The sequence below is a fragment of the Phocoena sinus genome, chromosome 6 (assembly GCF_008692025.1).
Source record: "Phocoena sinus isolate mPhoSin1 chromosome 6, mPhoSin1.pri, whole genome shotgun sequence".
NCBI classification, from domain to species: domain Eukaryota; kingdom Metazoa; phylum Chordata; class Mammalia; order Artiodactyla; family Phocoenidae; genus Phocoena; species Phocoena sinus.
In genome coordinates this window covers 6159478-6177333 of record NC_045768.1, presented here as the reverse complement: position 1 = coordinate 6177333, position 17856 = coordinate 6159478, and the positions used below count along the sequence as shown (strand labels likewise).

The window sequence follows — 17856 nt, the reverse complement described above, 5'->3', positions numbered from 1 at the left end:
GTATTTGGAGGGTCTACACAAATAACATTCCAGGAATGGAGAACTGCTTAAGTTCCAACTCCTTCCTCTGAATCACTAGGCCTTTTCTCCCCCAACCTTTCTTTCTTCCTCAGCTAATGTTACTGACTTTTCTGAATAACTGTGGACTCCTAAAATGGGCTCCATTTTAGAAATATTTCACAGTGGTGCATCTCTCCAGTCCCACTACACCCAGCCTCAACCAGCTTATCATTCTCCACGAGAGGGTGGAGCAAGGGTGGTGTTTTACTCTTGCAGATAAACCAAGTTCTACTTGCTTTGTTGGACAGAATTACAATAAATTTAAACTGTCAAAACTGTTTTGGTCTGTCTTTCTTCAGTTACAAGTTCCCTCCATCCCCTTGTTTTTAGTGTGTGTATTTAAATATTTTGTTCTCAGTTACCAGGTCTGGGAACTCTTTACCCAAGCCTGCCAGATGTGTAACAATCAGAACTGCCATCCACTTATCTCCCAAGGTAGATTAATAGCCAGAGTGAGTTGGAGGGGTTAGAAATGCAAATACTGCACAGTTTAGTTGGCTATTTGGAAATGGCAAGTGAAATGCAGATCATCTAACAAGACCCTGCCTCAGTATTCACCTCAATTTCCCTTCCTGCCAAGGTTTAATATTTTTTCAAGTACACTTGACTCCCTTCTAGAAGACTTCTCAAAACCAGAGTGACCACTTGTGAAAAGATGCTAATCAGGAGGAAAAGCAACCTGCTGCTCTAAAGAAGTGAAAGAAGAGGGACAAAGAGGAAGGGACGGCAGAAAAAAAAAGAGAGAGACCATATTAAAAGGAAACCTTTTGGGCTTCCCTGGTGGCCCAGTGGTTGAGAGTCTGCCTGCCGATGCAGGGGACACGTGTTCATGCACGGGAGGATCCCACATGCCGCGGAGCGTCTGGGCCCGTGAGCCATGGCCGCTGAGCCTGTGCTCCGCAACGGGAGGGGCCACAGCAGTGAGAAGACCGCGTACCGCAAAAAAAAAAAAAAAAAAAAAAAAAGAATACATGTAAAATGCTTAGCACGTGAGGGCACAAGTATTGGTTCCCTTTCCTTTCCTCTTGTTTTCTGGAGGATTTTTACTTCCTCTATCAAGTAAAGCAATCCTTTAAAGCACTTCTGATGCAGCAAGACAGACTGCCTGAACTACAATTGATTGGCGGTTGTCTATTGGTGAAGTACTCTTCCTAATGAAATTCTGAAGATTTTTTTTTTTCCGTTAAAATAGCTCCCATCAGTTTCTAGCTTTAAATTCTCCATTTGCTTATCATTCAAACTCTAGTGGAAAAAGCTAAAGTGGGATAAAAGTAGGAACTCTGTGGTGAGTAGAATCTTAAAACTGAAACCAATTTTTGTACCTGATAGTGGAATTCCCCTGAAGTTCTATAAAGATGTGCATAAAATCAGGAAAAACCAGCTGTATGTGGCTGAGCAAATTACACACTGTGCCACCAAACTGAGGAGTAGTGAATTGGAAATTTTTCTGCAGCCTGCAGGATTCAAGATGGATCAGGGCCTAGCTTTTCCAAGATCACTCTCTGCAAGGAGAGGCCGTGGGCTTCCCCCATGCCCCAAGAAATGACATTTCAAGCTGAAGAACGAAAGTGACATTTGACTTCTGAATGTGTTGCCAGACCCCAATTTGACTTTTGGTTCGCTATACTGTGTTTATAGAGGGTTTTGGTCTGAAACGTCATCTCTTTTGATAAGAAAGACAAATGGCAATCATAACTGGAGAATATTAACCCAATAATTACATTAAACATCTCTGGAAATTTCTAAACTGATGCTAAACATTATGAATCACACTAGGTTCAAACTACCGATTCTGCTACTAGTGGCAAACTTCAGTGGATCTTGCAAGGTTAGAGGAAATAGGAAAATAAAATCCACTTGACTAAGAGGGTAAGGCTGAAAGTCAGGTTTAGGAGATAGTATTTCCAGCCCCTCCAGGCCTTTTCAGTCAGTACCTCAAAGTTTAATGCCCCTTTGAGAACGTTGCCAGGGAGAGGCAGGCCTAACTTGTTCTGTTACTCAACAGGTCTGTTCCCAGTTACAGTACCATGATTATGCAAATAATCTGTTCTTGAAACTCTGAAATCATGTGTTTAAATATAAAAATATATAAATAGGGGCTTCCCTGGTGGCGCTCGTGGTTGAGAACCTGCCTGCCAATGCAGGGAACACGGGTTCGAGCCCTGGTCTGGGAGGGTCCCACATGCCGCGGAGCGGCTGGGCCCGTGGGCCACGACTGCCGGGCCTGCGCGTCTGGAGCCTGTGCTCCGCAACGGGAGAGGCCGAGACAGTGAAAGGCCCGCGCACCGCGATGAAAGAGTGGACCCCGCTCGCCGCAACTGGAGGGGGCCCTCGCACAGAAACGACGACCCAACACTGCCAAAAATAAATAAATAAATTTAAAAAAAACAAAAACAAACAAAAAAATTAAAAATATATAAATAAATATAAAATTGCCAAGATAGCAGTTTTCACAGAATTTGAGAAGTAACTGTCTAATCAATACTTCACTTAAGTCTTTGTAATTTGTGTTCCCTTTCTTACTTCTCTCAATTCCAAGCTAATGACTGGCACAATATAGTTCTCAAATACCTGAAGAAACTATTCCTCATAAACGTCTGGACAGATGCCATTGGTATGTGACCCTGTGAAGGTCACATAATAATTCCCAAGTGAAAAGGAGCAAGGAATAAGAACCCAGTTTTGAGCCCTCGTAAAACTGTTTTCCAGAGACTAAAAGACAAACGTCTTCTACTTTATAAACTAGCTATTATAATATTAAATAAATATTCTTCCTGATCAATCCGTTTTTAGAAGCCTATTATATTCAAACTTAAAACCAGAGATTCTCAAACATGGTACCTCACTTTAAAAAGTATAATAATACTCCAACACTGTAAATTGCCCTTAAAAATGAAACTGCACTTGAAAATCCCCATTTCTTTTAACAATTAGTTTCATACTGAAGTGAGAATCAGCTAACTGCCTTTGGTATTTCCTCTAGATACCTAAAAGAAAGTATCAACTATTGTACATTTCTTCTATGTTCTTTCATACAGGTGATTGTTAAAATACTTTCTGAAAATTTCTCTTGCATTTCACTTGATAACACACTGGTTACTCAGATTCTGGGATTTTATTTTTTGAAAATTTAAAATTATAAGAATTGAAAAGAATAATAATAAAATTATAAGAATTAGAAAGCCATGTACGGTATAGTGCAAGAAGCGCAGACCCTGTTCTGAAGCAGATGAGGCTCCAGTCCTGGTTCTAAAGATGCTTGCCAAAAACTACCCAACTCATTGTGTGATCTTGAGCAAATCACTTGAGTTCCTTGGATTTGTTTTCACATCTGTTACGTAAGGTGAAAGGATCTGTTGATTATCTAAGGACCCTTCCAGCCTCATATGAAATGAAATTTTTGAAACAATTGCAGGACAGGGATTAAGTGCTGGGCTTTATGGGAGAGGCCTGAGAGTCATTTATAAATGATCAGACCACCCTGAATAAATTAATTTATCTAACCAAGTCTTATCTTTAAAAAAGGAACAAAAATATAGATCTTATAAAGATTTTGGTCTTAAATTATAAAATGTACATATGAAGTACTTAGCAGAATATTTGGCAAACTTAATTGCTCAATAAATAGATTAACTATTATCTCCTTTGTGGAATTCCAAAACAATAAAGTTTCTTCTTCTCAGTTTCCTGTAAGATGGGGTAGTAAGATCAGGTGAGAATTCTGTTCAAAGAAGTAAGGTTGCATATTCACAATAGATGGCTAAGGATATGAGGTTGGAGAAAGAAGTTAAACCACCAAATAGTAAACATTGCCTTTCTAGCTTCTCGGCTACACCTCAGTACCCTGTTTTTGTTCTTGCAGAGGGTGTGACAGACCCTGTACTGGTTTTTGACTCAAGGGAAGAATTCATAGATTCATGACTTTTACTACTATGATTGCACAGCTAAAAGATCTAGGACTCTCCCTCCTCTATTCTGTACTTTCCCAACTGATTCTTTCTAACCTGAGCGCAGCACTTTAGCTCCATTTAAATACATCGTGTTAATTTCAGTTTCTAGGTCCAGTTAAAAACGAAGAATCTGATTCTGTCATAAAACACATTGGTACACTGATAGTCACTCAGTATTGCGATTCCTGGTGGTTTTTATTTTCTCCTCTTTTGCTTAAATGATTGCACACAGAGAGCATGCATTATTTGTGTGGCAAGAAAAACAAAACAAAACAAAAACAACCAAAAAAACCTCAAAAAACTAAAAACTAAATAAACCTAGCTAGTCTGTTGGCAATTTTAATAAGCACGTTCCTCTACAACTCCTTGATAACAAATAGTGAGTTGAAGGCAACGAGCTACTGAATCCTTCCCTTAAAGATCTCCTTACATAAATTAAAAAAATAATAATAATAAAGAAAAAAGGTCTCCCTACAAATTCCAAAGATAAGAGGCAAAGGAAGTTTCCACACAGAATTAAAAGATTCATACTCTAGTGGTCGGATAAACTAGCATGAAGCAATATAACACAGTATTTAGTAGTTTCCACGTAATTCCCAGTTCAACCTGGAACAAATGACTTAATTTCTTAGAGCTTCAGTTTGCTTACCGGTAAAGGGGGATAATGCTTATACCTACCTCCTATCTCATCAGATTGTTCCAAGGATTAAATGCAAAAATGCACACAAAAGGTCTAATGAAGTGCCTAATAAGGGCTCAATAAATTCCTATCACTACAACCACTTCGTCAAAAATTTCAGTGTGAAGAGCCTCAAAAAAACCAAAGGACTAAAGACAAGCCACGAACTTGGCATTTTCCACCGAGTCAACGCTGCTCGGGAAATCACCCTGGCGGTACCCCCACCCTTTGGAAAGCGGGGTGACTCGGTGGGCCGGGTCGCGCAGGCCCAAGGTCGCTTTCCAAGCTCCGCCGGGCTGAGGCGACGACCGGGCTGGTCCTGCCCAGCGACTGCTGCCATGGCAACCGCCACAGGGTCCCCACTGGAGGCGCCACCTCTTCTGGCTAAACCTAAAGTCCTGACAGCGGAAGCCAACTGAACGGCCTCGAAGTGGCCAGCTTAGGCCTCTCGGCGACTTCCCGGGCCCCACACTACAGGAAAAATGCCGCTGGCCGCGGAGCCCTGACCCCCCCCTTCCAGGCCCTTCCGGCGGCCGCCGCCCTTTAACCCCCGGAAGTGGGCGGGAGAGGAAGCGGCTGGTGATGCTGGAACCAACATGGCCGCCCCGGCGCCCGTCGGCTCTTCGGGCTCCCGCAGTCCTCGGCTGGCCGCCGGCCTTCGGCTGTTCCCACTACTGGGGCTGCTGCAGCTGCTGGTCGAGCCTGGCCTGGGCCGCGTCCACCACCTGGCGCTCAAGGTAAGGCCGACCGGGGCCGGGTAGGAGCAGGCCGGGGGCCGGAGGCCGCGGCCGCTCCCGGGAGCTGGGGGCAACTTTGGCCCAGTGGAGGGGGGTTGTCTGTGAGCGTTTGGGTTCCCGCCCTTTTTCCCGGGCGCGGCCTCTCTCCGAGAGGGGTCTGTTGGGCGCTGTGGGGATGGCGGGAGTCCCCGGTCTGTCTGGAAAGGGCAGGAAGATTCGAACTGAGAGAGGGGAAGGGGCTGAACTGCGGCGTAACCCCGAAGGACTCTGGAGGCCGCGCTTGCAGTTCCTGCTGGTTTCCCTAGCTTCCTTGCCGACAGCAACCTGCTTTTCCTCCTCTATTCTCACCTCCAACTTTTATGCCCCACTTCGCTTGTCCGCGGTCTCCACTTGTCCATGCCCTTGTACTTGGCAGAACCTTTGCCTCAATTTCCCGGTTCGGCTTCGGGCGCACTTTGGACTGATCAAAGCGGGAATCTCCAGGAGGAATTTCAAATCTCGCTTGAAATACGGGACCGGAAATTTAGACCCAACATTTAAAATATGTTTCTAATTAGAGGGCTTGCCTTTTTATTTCTCGCTCCTGTCATTGTCTGTCTAGGGAAGGGATTTATGATAGGCCTAGAATGATCCCTTGGATCTTGCTTTATAACTCAAAACATGCCTCCAGGCGATTCAGCAGGTTAATATATCTGGAAAGTAGAAAACTAAATCGTTATGACTCAAAGCCTTGTGCATTGTTTTCATAATATACAATTTTCTTAGAAGTGTGGGATTGTAGAAAGTTTGCCTTATTAAAACAGTACTTTAACAAAGCATTGTATTTTGTGAATGTACAGTTTAAAGAATACAGAATCTGGATTAAAAAACCTGGCCAGACCCATACTCCATACCTTGGCTACCAGTTGTTTGTAAATAAAATGTATCCTGATTAAAATGGTTCTCAACCGCAGGAAGCCAAGTGAGTCTTGGCTGCTTTTGAGAATCTGCTGAAAGGTATTGAATCTCTCCCCAGAAAATGCAGGTAGAAATGTAGGCAAAACTTTCTTGGAATTTCTAGGGCTTTATAATCCTGCAGAAGCTTATCCATAGGCCCTAGTCCCCAGGTTTACGACTCCAAGAGATGAACTCCTAAAATTCTTTCACTTTATAGTTTGGGATCATGAGTCTTAGATGAAGTCATGCAATTGAGCTTATGTAGTTTATAAATTAGAGACAAAGCTAATACTAGGACACACTGGATCATGTTTCTTGGTTTTGGGCATTTCTAAAATTAAAGTGTCGGATGGCCAGCATCAGTAGGTAAATAGATACTGACCATATTGGTATAGAGGAAAAAGTATACTATCCTCAGTGGTAGAAGCAACCCGAGTTGGTGTAATTCTGGTGATTGATTTCTCCATACTGTGCTAAATTAATTAATATTTTTCATCTTTGTAATTGTTTCTCAAGTACTGTGGTGCCCTTTCCATAGTCAGTACTGTAGTTGCTCCTTTTCCTTAAAGTAAACAGTATGGCGTTTTGCCCAAGGAAATGGAAATCACCTGAAGAGAGCCTGTCAGAGCAGCATTAGATTATCTTCTTTTGCTTGAGACTGAAACAAATAGGAGAATTTCAGCCATACACCAAATAGACAGAATAGTATAGTGAACTCCCATGTAGCTGTCACCCAGCCTCAGTAACCATTAACCAGTGGCTAATTCTGCCCCTTCCCCACACAAATCACGTCTCACTTGCATTCCTTATTTTTTAATTAGAAACAAGTCTTTTCATTTTTTATTCAGTTTTCTCATCACATGCTACATTTTCCATCATTCTTCTGGTTTTCTCAGTCTTCTCAAATTTCTTCTCTTTTGTTCTTTCTTTAGATTCCTTAACTTTTTGAAACAACTTTATTGAGGCATAGTTTATATACATTAAAATTCACCCATTTTAAGTGTACAATTCAGTGATTTGTTAGTAAATGTACTGAGTTGTGCATCTATCACCACTGTTCAGCCATAGAACATTTCCATCACCTCTGTAAGATCCCTGGTGTTGGTTTACAGTTAACTCCTATTCCCACCTCCAGCCCCAGACAACCACTAATCTACTTTCTGTCTCCGTAGATTTGCCCTTTCTGGATATTTCATGTAAATGGAATCACACAGTATGTGATCTTTTGTGTGTGGCTTCTTTTATTTATGTTGTTGAGGTTCATACATGTTGTACTGTGTATCAGTAATTCATTCCTTTCAATGGCTGACTACTATTCCATTGTATGCATATACCACCTTATGCTCAGCCATTCACCAGTGATGGACATTTGGGTTTCCTTTTTTGGCTATTGTGAATAATATTGCTGCAGACATTCACATGCAGGTCTTTGTGGGGACATATGTTTTCATTTTGCGGGGTGATAGCTAGGAGTGGAGTAGAATTGCTGGGTCATATGGAAGATATGTATTTAACTTCTAAAGAAACTGCCAAAGCACTTTCACAGTGACTGTACCATTTTCCAGTCCCACCAGAAACTGTGAGGGTCTCCTTTCTACATATTGTGCCAACATTAGTACTTCTTATGTTATTTTAGAGGGAATCAAAGTCATCATGTTGTTTGATCCATAAATATTTCAGTATGTACCTATAAGAAACAGGGACTCTTTCAAAAACATAACTACAATGCCATTATAACAAAGAAAAAAGTTAATCTTTAATATCATGAAATACCAAATCAGGTTCAAATTTCCATTAGTCATAAATGGATTTAAACTTTTTAAAAATCAGAATCTAAATATTGTCCTTACATTATGATTGGTTAATATGTCTCTTACTTTTTTTTTTTTTTTTTTTTGCGGTACACGGGCCCCTCACTGTTGTGGCCTCTCCCGTTGTGGAGCACAGGCTCCGGACGCGCAGGCTCAGCGGCCATGGCTCCCCGGCCCAGCCGCTCCGTGGCATGTGGGATCTTCCCGGGCTGGGGCACAAACCCGTGTCCCCTGCATCAGCAGGCGGACTCTCAACCACTGTGCCACCAGGGAAGCCCAGTATGTCTCTTAAGTCTCTCTTGATCTAGGGGATCTCATTCCTCCAAGCACCCCCGTACTGGATTTTGCTGATTATTTCCTTGTGGTGTAATTTAGTATGTTCATCTATCCTTCATCCTATGTGGCCTGGATATGCTGGATCATATGTGTGTGTGTGTGTGTGTGTGTGTGTGTGTGTGTGTGTGTGTTTAAGAAAAGCTAGAAATTCAGGCTCTTATGTGAAATTAGCTAGCAACTAACTCAAATTTAAAAATGAAAACAAAACACGGTGTTGGCCAAGTGTAACACATTTGTGGGCCAGTCTAGTCAGTGGACTACCAGTTGGAGAGCTGTTTAAAATATAGAAGTGGCTAGGTAGGTGACCATCAGCTAGCTCAGTTAAATGTTACTGTATTTATTTTCTAAATTCAGTTTGTGAGAAAAACTAAATTGAAGTATCATTACTCCACTTGCTTTATATTTGAAAACAGTTTAGAATATGAAGTTATTGAGGAACATAAAACACTTGTGTTCTAATATTTAGTGAAAAGAGCAGAATTGTATACTAGTATTTAGTGAAAAGTTTAAAACAACTTTTTTAAAAAAGGAGAAAATACACTGAAATGGTAGTTGTCTTTAGGAATTATGGGAATTTTTTTTCTTATTTCATCTCCAGACCTGACCTTTCTTCTGAGCTCTGGACAAGTATATCGGATTTCTTAACCCCTGTTTCCACTCAGATGGCTCATAGGCACCTCTGTATGTTAGAAACCAACCTGTCCTCCCACTCCCTTCACCCTCAACCTGTATGTACTCCTTCTCTAGTTTTTCTTTTCTTAGTATCTGGGACCACCAGCTGCTCATTTTCTCAAGTCAGAAATCTTTTATTCTTATCTTCTCATCATCAAGTTCCATAGATGTGTGTTCTAAATAAATAGATCTCCAATCCATTCACTGCACTCTGTCATCACCACTGTGACTGTTGGGTCTAGGCCATCCTTCTATCTCTTGGACCAGGGCGGTCTCCTCATACCTGGTGTCCTAGCATTACTCCAATTTGTATTTTGTTTTGTAGCTGGAATGATCTTCCTAAAAGCCAAAGCCAGTCATGTCACTCCCCTTTTAAGCCCATCAGTGGCACCCTGTTCCCCTTAGGGGGAACTCACAACTCTTAGACTGCCAGTCTTTCTGTTAGCCAGCGTCCTCTCTAGTCTCATTGCCCTTCCTTTCTTTAGTTTCTTAGTTCATGTGTGTGAAGCTTGGTGATTTTTTTTTTCCCCCCGGTACGCGGGCCTATCACTGTTGTTATTTTAGAATGAATCAAAGTCATCATGTTGTTTGATCCATAAATATTTCAGTATGTACCTTTAAGAAACAGGGACTCTTTCAAAAACATAACTGCAATGCTATTATAACAAAGAAAAAAGTTAATCTTTAATATCATGAAATACCAAATCAGGTTCAAATTTCCATTGGTCATAAATGGATTTAAACTTTTGAAAAATCAGAGTGGGGGCTACTCTTCATTGTGGTGCACGGGCTTCTCATTGCGGTGGCTCCTCTTGTTGCAGAGCACAGGCTCTAGGCGCGCGGGCTTCAGTAGTTGTGGCTTGCGGGCTCTAGAGCGCAGGCTCAGTAGTTGTGGCACATGGGCTTAGTTGCATGTGGGATTTCCCTGGACCAGGGCTCGAACCCTTGTCCCCTGCATTGGCAGGCGGATTCTTAACCACTGTGCCACCAGGGAAGCCTGGACATGTGATATTTTTAAAAAAGCATTTCACAGAGGAAAAACCCAAATGGCTGATAAACCTAGATGAGGTGCTCAAACTCATGAAGTACCAGGAAATGCAAATTCAGTCAACATCAGCCTTGATTTTCCCCCAAACTGGGAAAAATGAAATGTTTGATGACATCAAGTTTCATTAAGGATGTAAGGAAACTTTCATATACTTTGGGGATCCATTTGGCAATTTCTAGTAAAATTGAAAATGTGCCATCTAGATATATATATACCCTCAATCCCCCCACACATAATGCATAAGATATGTACAGGGAATGTTCATAACAGCATTGTCACAGCAGAAGATTGGGAATTAACCTGAATGCACAAGTAATGCTTTGGGGAAATGGATATACTGTGATGTACATAATGATGGAACACAAGCAGACAAAGTGAGGAACTAGAGCATATTCAATGAATGTATCAACACAGTTAGGTGCTCAAAGAATACAGTGTTGTCTGAAAATGCAAGTTGCCAGACATACACATACATCGTGACACAGTTTATCCAAATTTTAGAAACATAGCAATGCTATATGATGTTTATGGTTATGGATACGTCCAGTGAAAAATAGACGCGCACTTAACCAATTCATGAGCTTGGGAAGCGATGGTGGAGGGGAATAGGATTCAGCAGAGGTACAAAGGCGCTTAACTTTGTCAATGAAGTTCTGTTCTTTTCCTCCTTCCCGCCCTCCCTTCCTGTGGCTCTGAAGCAACTACAATACAGACATTTGGTAATTGTGGGGAGTGGGGAGTTGACTATTTGTCGCTATTCCTTTTACTGTTCTACAGCGAGGGGTATTGTGAGTCTTCTGAGGGCAAGGGCTCACTTGTCTCGCTGACCATTGATTGCACAGGGCCTGACACACATGAGGATTCAGGAAGAGTATGTTGAATGAGGAAATGAATGTGTGTCTGTGTTCCAGATTTTCTAGAATGAGCGCTTACTACTGGAAAATGTATGGTTGCCAGTGTTTATAAAAATAGAAATTCTTTGCACCTGGGTGGTGGGCTTGTCAGTGCTTAGTACGTGGCTGATCTTGTTATAGATGCCACCAAACAGCAAGATTATAAATTATGGCTCTGTACCTTTCTGTTTTGTTTGGTTAGTACCACTGAAAAGCTACAATGACTGAAAAATGTGTTTTAAATATTCTTAGATGTAAAAGGAAAACACCAACCTATTATTATTAGTTTATACCTGAGTGGTAAGGTTGCAGCTACTTTTCTGTACTTTTTCAATTACATTTTCTGTGAGCATGTGCAAGTTTTATAATTGAAAATAAATGATATTAAAATAAAACAGAGATTAGAGGGAAATCTCCAAATTCTGAATAGTTTTCACAAGGTGGTGAAATAGTAGTGACTCGGGGGCAGGGGAGAGCTTTGATTCTTTTTTCCCTAATATAGTTGTCTTTTTTTTTTTTTTTTTTTTTTTTTTTTGGCCACAGCATGTGGAATCTTAGTTCCCTGACCAGGGATCTAACCCGTGCCCCTTATGGTGGAAGCACGGAGTCCTATCCACTGGACCGCCAGGAAATTCCCCATTTGTGATTTTTAAGAATTAAATTTGATTACAAAAACTATCCTATTCACTCTTAAAGTCAAATAAAAATGACTTTTTTGAATACAATACTTCATTTTGAGAAGCGTAGTTTGCAGACAACCAAAAATGTTTTTACTTGGATAGAGTGTAGATTAGAACAGCAGAAGTTATAATTACCTTTCGTAAAACATTTGAAGGAGTCAAGTAGTATTTGTTATATGACAAGTAAGCTTGCTTTTTGGTGACCTAAGAGCTTTTCTATTGTGAGTCCAGTCCTTCCTGTTGCCCATCCCCTTAGTTGGATTCTTCCGAGTTGACCACTGGTACCATTTGGTGTGTCCCTTCCACGTTTAAGGTCTTCGTATACACATTCCCCACACGTATGTTTCTTTCTTTCCTTTTTTTGGTGTAGTCACTTTATAACATGTAAGTCAGGTCAGGGTGTGTGCAGAGCTCTTCGATGACTTCTAAGCCAATGTCCAGCCATCCTGGCCTCTTGCAGTCCTCCGTCCACAAAGCAGAGGTTCACCTGAGGGTGGCACTCCTGGATGCCGAGGCCCAAGTGCCCTTCCTCTTTACGCCTGCAGGCTGATGTCCAGCTCCTCTCAGTCCCTGCTCAAAGATGCCTTCCCAGTGAAGCTTTCTCTGACCAGCCTCGCTTAGCTGGCAGTGCTGCACGCCCTCCTCCTCTCCCTTCCCTGCTGTGTTTCTCTGTCGTGCTCATCACCGTTGAGCAGACGATGGCTCATACTGTTTATTTGTTCTTACCTGTCTGTCTCTACTAGAACGTAAGCTCAGTGAGAGAGGCCTTTTTGTTCATTTTTTCAGTGTTTTGTTCTCAAAACCTAGAGCAGTGCCCGTAGGTACGCAATAAATACTTGTCAAATGAATGAACTTTTTCACTTAGTTGTGGACATTTAAAAAATGTTAGTGTATATATGGGTCTACTTCCTTCTATTTAACTACTGCAATAATACTTCATTGTAAGAGGGACTCACCATTTCTAAAAATCATTCTTTTGTTGATGGAAATTTTTTTTTTTTTAACATCTTTATTGGGGTATAATTGCTTTACAATGGTGTGTTGGTTTCTGCTTTATAACAAAGCGAATCAGCTATACATATACATATGCTCCCATGTGTCTTCCCTCTTGCGTCTCCCTCCCTCCCACTCTCCCCATCACACCCCTCCAGGCTGTCAAAAAGCCCCGAGCTAATATCCCTGTGCCTTGCGGCTGCTTCCCCCCAGCTATCTACCTTACTACGTTTGTTAGTGTGTATATGTCCATGACTCTCTCTCGCCCTGTCAAAACTCACCCTTCCCCCTCCCAATATCCTCAAGTCCTTTCTCCAGTAGGTCTGCGCCTCTATTCCTGTCTTATCTCTAGGTTCTTCATGACATTTTTTTTCCTTAAATTCCATATATATGTGTTAGCATACGGTATTTGTCTTTTTCTTTCTGACTTACTTCACTCTGTATGACAGACTCTAGGTCTATCCTGTTCATGGAAATTTATAGTGTATTTTTATTGCTTGATTTTAGCTATTATAAACAAAGCTGCTATGAATATTCTTGTCATATATCTTGGTGTATTTCTGTGGAGTAGATTCCTAGGAAAGGTACCAAATAGCCCTCTATAAAGGTTTTATCAGTTGGCACTCCACCAGTAGAGTATGAGCAGGTTCAGGGTGTTCACTTACCCACATACTCCACGACACATTATGTCTCAGCTTATGCCAGCCTGACAGGGAAAAGGTGACATCTTATTTTAAGTTGACTGTTGGTGAGGTTCAGGATCTCAGCATGTTTATTAGCCCCCTGCTGGCCTCTAATTTCAGATCTTCTCTGTAGACCAGAAAATTTAGGAAAACTTATTTCAGTAAGAGTATACTTTTCAGTGTATATATGTTCTTAAATGCTGGTAAAGCATTTGTGGTGGGAAAAATAAAGTTGCATGCAAACAGAAAACATGAAAAAGAGAAAAAAAATTGCACCCATAATTAAGAACCAAAACTTCACTTTTTAAAAAATAAATTTATTAATTTAATTTATTTTTGGCTGTGTTGTGTCTTCATTACTGCCGTTGCGGCGAGCGGGAGCTACTCTTAGTTGCAGTGCGCGGGCTTCTCGTTGCGGTGGCTTCTCTTGTTGCAGAGCACGGGCTCTAGGCGCATGGACTTCAATAGTTGTGGCATGCGGGCTCAGTAGTTGTGGCTTGCGGGCTCTAGAGCGCAGGCTCAGTAGTTGTGGCACACGGGCTTAGTTGCTCCGCAGCATGTGGGATCTTCCCAGACCAGGGCTCAAACCCATGTCCCCTGCATTGGTAGGTGGATTCTTAACCACTGCGCCACTAGGGAAGCCCCAAAACTTCACATTTTAAATAAACTTTTTGGGTAAAATTTTGGCTTAGAATTTCAATAATATTAAAGTTTTAATTTTACAAAGTAGTTTATTGCAAATAAGAACAAACCTTTCAGGGGACTTCCTTGGTGGTCCAGTGGGTAAGACTCTGCACTCCCAATGCAAGGGGCCCAGGTTGGATCCCTGGTCAGGGAACTAAATCCTGCATGCATGCTGCAACTAGGATCTGGCGTGCTGCAACTAAGACCCGGCACGGCACGCATGCATAAATGAATAAATAAATTTATTTATCTGTTTACCAGAAAACCTTTCAGAATAGTCTGAAATAATCCAGAATAATCTGATGCTGCATTTTTTCTGAGATCCTCTATGATAAATTAAGTATACATTAATTCAGATGGCTTCATCACCATCATCAAACTAATGCTTATGTCTTTGTTTGAACTAGTACTTTTGAGATTATAACTGTGGGTCAGTTATGTTTCCACCAACTTCAGATAATATAAATCTACTCAGGAAGGCCACGAAAAAATATAAGTTTTTACAATCAACCATATAAATATGTACCTGGGAACAGTCCTGTATTTTGTTTATGTTCTGGTAGCCTTGACTTCTCATGAGTGAACAAATTCATTTAATTAACTTGATGAGCAGTTTACTGGGATTAGGAATATAACTTGTTTTTATAGTTATTTTTTTATTCCTCCCCTATATGGGGAGGAATGTAAGGGAACAAAATTGATCACAAGTTGATGGCTTGAAATTTTCTATAATAAAAAAATTTTAAAACAAGCAAAACATATACCATTTATTTGGTTGTAAAAAGTATTAATTTTCTTTTTTGGCTGCACCATGTGGCATGTGGGATCTTAGTTCCCCGACTAGGGATTGAACCTGCATCTCCTGCGTTGGCAGACAGATTCTTTACCACTGGACCACCAGGGGAGTCCCTGTAAAAAGTATGAGATGGATAAGAGCACAGGTTTGGGTTTTAAACAAACCTGAGTTAGAATACTGGCTTTGCCACCTACTAACATTACGATTTTAAGCAAGTTTTACCACTCTGAGCCTCATCTGTAAAGTGGGCATAACAACACCTGTCTCACAGTGTTGTAATAAGAGTGAATGGTGATAGAGTTCTTCCTAGCACAGTATTGGGTACAAGGTCAAATGTTTGCGATCTCTGTGATCCTTGGAGAAACAGGCAAACCTTACTGCTGGTTCAGTGCTAATGGAAATGATTTGAGTGGGCTTTGAAAATGTAATTAAATCTTCATGGCTTGTGTCAGATATTGTCATCTTCACCCCACTTTGGCAACTCCTTGCCTTGCCTCCTTTTACTCTGTCACTCTGCCAAGACACTGACATTGCTGCCTCTTACCTGGGAGAGTATCTGGAGGGACAGATGTGAGTGCTGAGGCTTCTCTCTTCCCCTCTCACACCCCATCCCCAGATGTTGCCTGTAGCACTCTGGCTGTAGCACTTACAGTGGGCGGGATGTTCATCCCAGGGCCCCCAGATCTCTGGCTTCCTTGTGGTAGAAGGAGAGGTTTCCTTGTTCCTGGACAGTTAGGCCTGGCTGTTGGAGGATTTTTTTTGAGACTGAGTGTTTATCACTTCTTGGGCCTCAGCCCTTAGGGGTGTTTTGTAAATATTGGTTTATTTACATTGAATTAAATCAAAGTTGAATGAGTGGCTAGAATGTTTGACCTTCCTGTTTACTTTCAATCTCAAAGTTTGTGTCTCTATGATTTGTATAGTGAAATACAGTTTACAGAGTCACTTCCATACGTATCTTATTTGATATGGTGACATAATATCTTAAAATGGAGTGTCAGAGGTTAGGTTAGGCGAGGGTCCTGCAGTTATTACTGGCAAATGGTAATACTTAGAAATAACGATTTTTTTTTGTAATTACAGATTAACACACGGTCTTTGTTAGAAATTTAGAAAATATAGAAAAGTATAAAGAAAAAATTGCTACCCACCATCCCACTGGTACTAACCTTTTCATGGTTTGATGAATTTCTTTCAAATCCTTTATAAATAATTGTAAATATGTATACCTTTTAATTTTTAAAAACAAATTTAGCTCTTAACTGTATATAGTTTGTTTCTGTTCTTTGCATTTAATATTTTTTCTAGCTTTATTGAGATATAATTGACAAATAAAAATTGTATGTATGTGGGCTTCCCTGGTGGCACAGTGGTTAAGAGTCCGCCTGCCGATGCAGGGGACACGGGTTCATGCCCCGGTCCAGGAAGATCCCACATGGCGCGGAGCAGCTAGGCCCGTGAGCCATGGCCGCTGAGCCTGCGCGTCTGGAGCCTGTGCTCCGCAACGGGAGAGGCCACAACAGTGAGAGGCCCGCGTAAGGCAAAAAAAAAAAAAAAAAATTGATTGTATGTTTGTGAATAGTTAAGATTTACTCTCTTAGCAGATTTCAAGTATAGGTTTTTTTTAATAAATAAATTTATTTATTTATTTTGGCTGTGTTGGGTCTTTGTTGCTTTGCGCGGGCTTTCTCTAGTTGCGGTGAGCGGGGCCTACTCTTCGTCGTGGTGCATGGGCCTCTCATTGCAGTGGCTTTTCTTGTTGTGGAGCACAGGCCCTAGAGTGTGCGGACTTCAGTAATTGTGGCACACGGGCTCAGTAGTTGTGGCTCGCGGGCTTAGTTCCTCCGTGGCACGTGGGATCTTCCCGGACCAGGGCTTGAACCCGTGTCCTCTAAATTGGCAGGAGGATTCTTAACCACTGTGTCACCAGGGAAGCCCCAGGTATACAGTACTGTTAACTGTAGTCACCACGTTGTACATTAAATCTGCAGAATTTACTCATCCTGCGTATCTGAAACTTTGTACCCTTTGACCAACATCTTTCCATTTCCCTCTACCCCCAGCCTTGGTAACCACCATTCTGCTCTTTGCTTCTTAGAATTCAACTTTTTTAGGTTCCACGTATAAGTGAGACTGTGCACTATTTGTCTTTATGTGTCTGGCTTATTTAACTTAGCGTAATATCTTCCAGGTTCATCTGTGTTGTTGCAGATGACAAGGTTTCCTTCTTTTTTAAGGCCGAAAAATAGTCCATACATAAACACATATTTTCTTTATCCATTTATCTGCTGACAGCTACTCAGATTGTTTCCATATCTTGGCTATTGTGATTAATGTTACAGCTATCTCTTCAAGATAGTGATTTTACTTCCTTTGGATTTATTCCCAGAAGTGGGATTGCTGCATCATATAGAGGGTTTTTTTTGGCCGCGCCCGCATCTTATGGGATCTTAGTTCCCTGACCAGGGATTGAACCCGGGCCATGGCATTGAAAGCAGTGAGTCCTAACCACTGGACTGCCAGGGAATTCCCTAGAGTTCTAATTTTAATTTTTTGAGGAACCTTCATACTGTTTTCCATGATGACTCTTCTAATTTACATTCCCACCAACAGTGTACAAGAGTTCCCTTGTCTCCGCTCCCTCATCAACACTTGTTGTCCTTTGACTTTTTGATAATAGCCATTCTAACATGTGTGAGGTGATATTTCATTGTGGCTTTAATTTACATTTCCCTGATGATTAGTGATATTGAGCACCTTTTATGTCTTCTTTTGAGAAATATCTATTCAGATCCTTTATCCTTTTTTTAAAATTTTATTTATTTATTTATTTTTGGCTGTGTTGTGTCTTGTTACTGCGCGCAGGCTTTCTCTAGTTGCAGTGAGCGGGCTTCTCAT

At 41.4% G+C, this 17856-nt stretch overlaps 1 protein-coding gene across 2 annotated transcripts in view; it reads left to right on the top strand.

Moving 5' to 3' along the window:
- Positions 1–5242: 5242 nt before the first annotated feature.
- The window catches only part of GPR107 (G protein-coupled receptor 107), a 76291-nt gene continuing 63677 nt past the window's right edge, over positions 5243–17856 (top strand). The window contains exon 1 of one of the 2 annotated variants that reach the window (XM_032634100.1): positions 5243–5426. In XM_032634100.1, coding sequence (XP_032489991.1) covers positions 5286–5426 — 141 coding nt within the window. In that variant the 5' untranslated portion in view covers positions 5243–5285. The remainder of the gene's footprint in view (positions 5427–17856) is intronic. The other variant, XM_032634099.1, reaches the window with a different exon arrangement.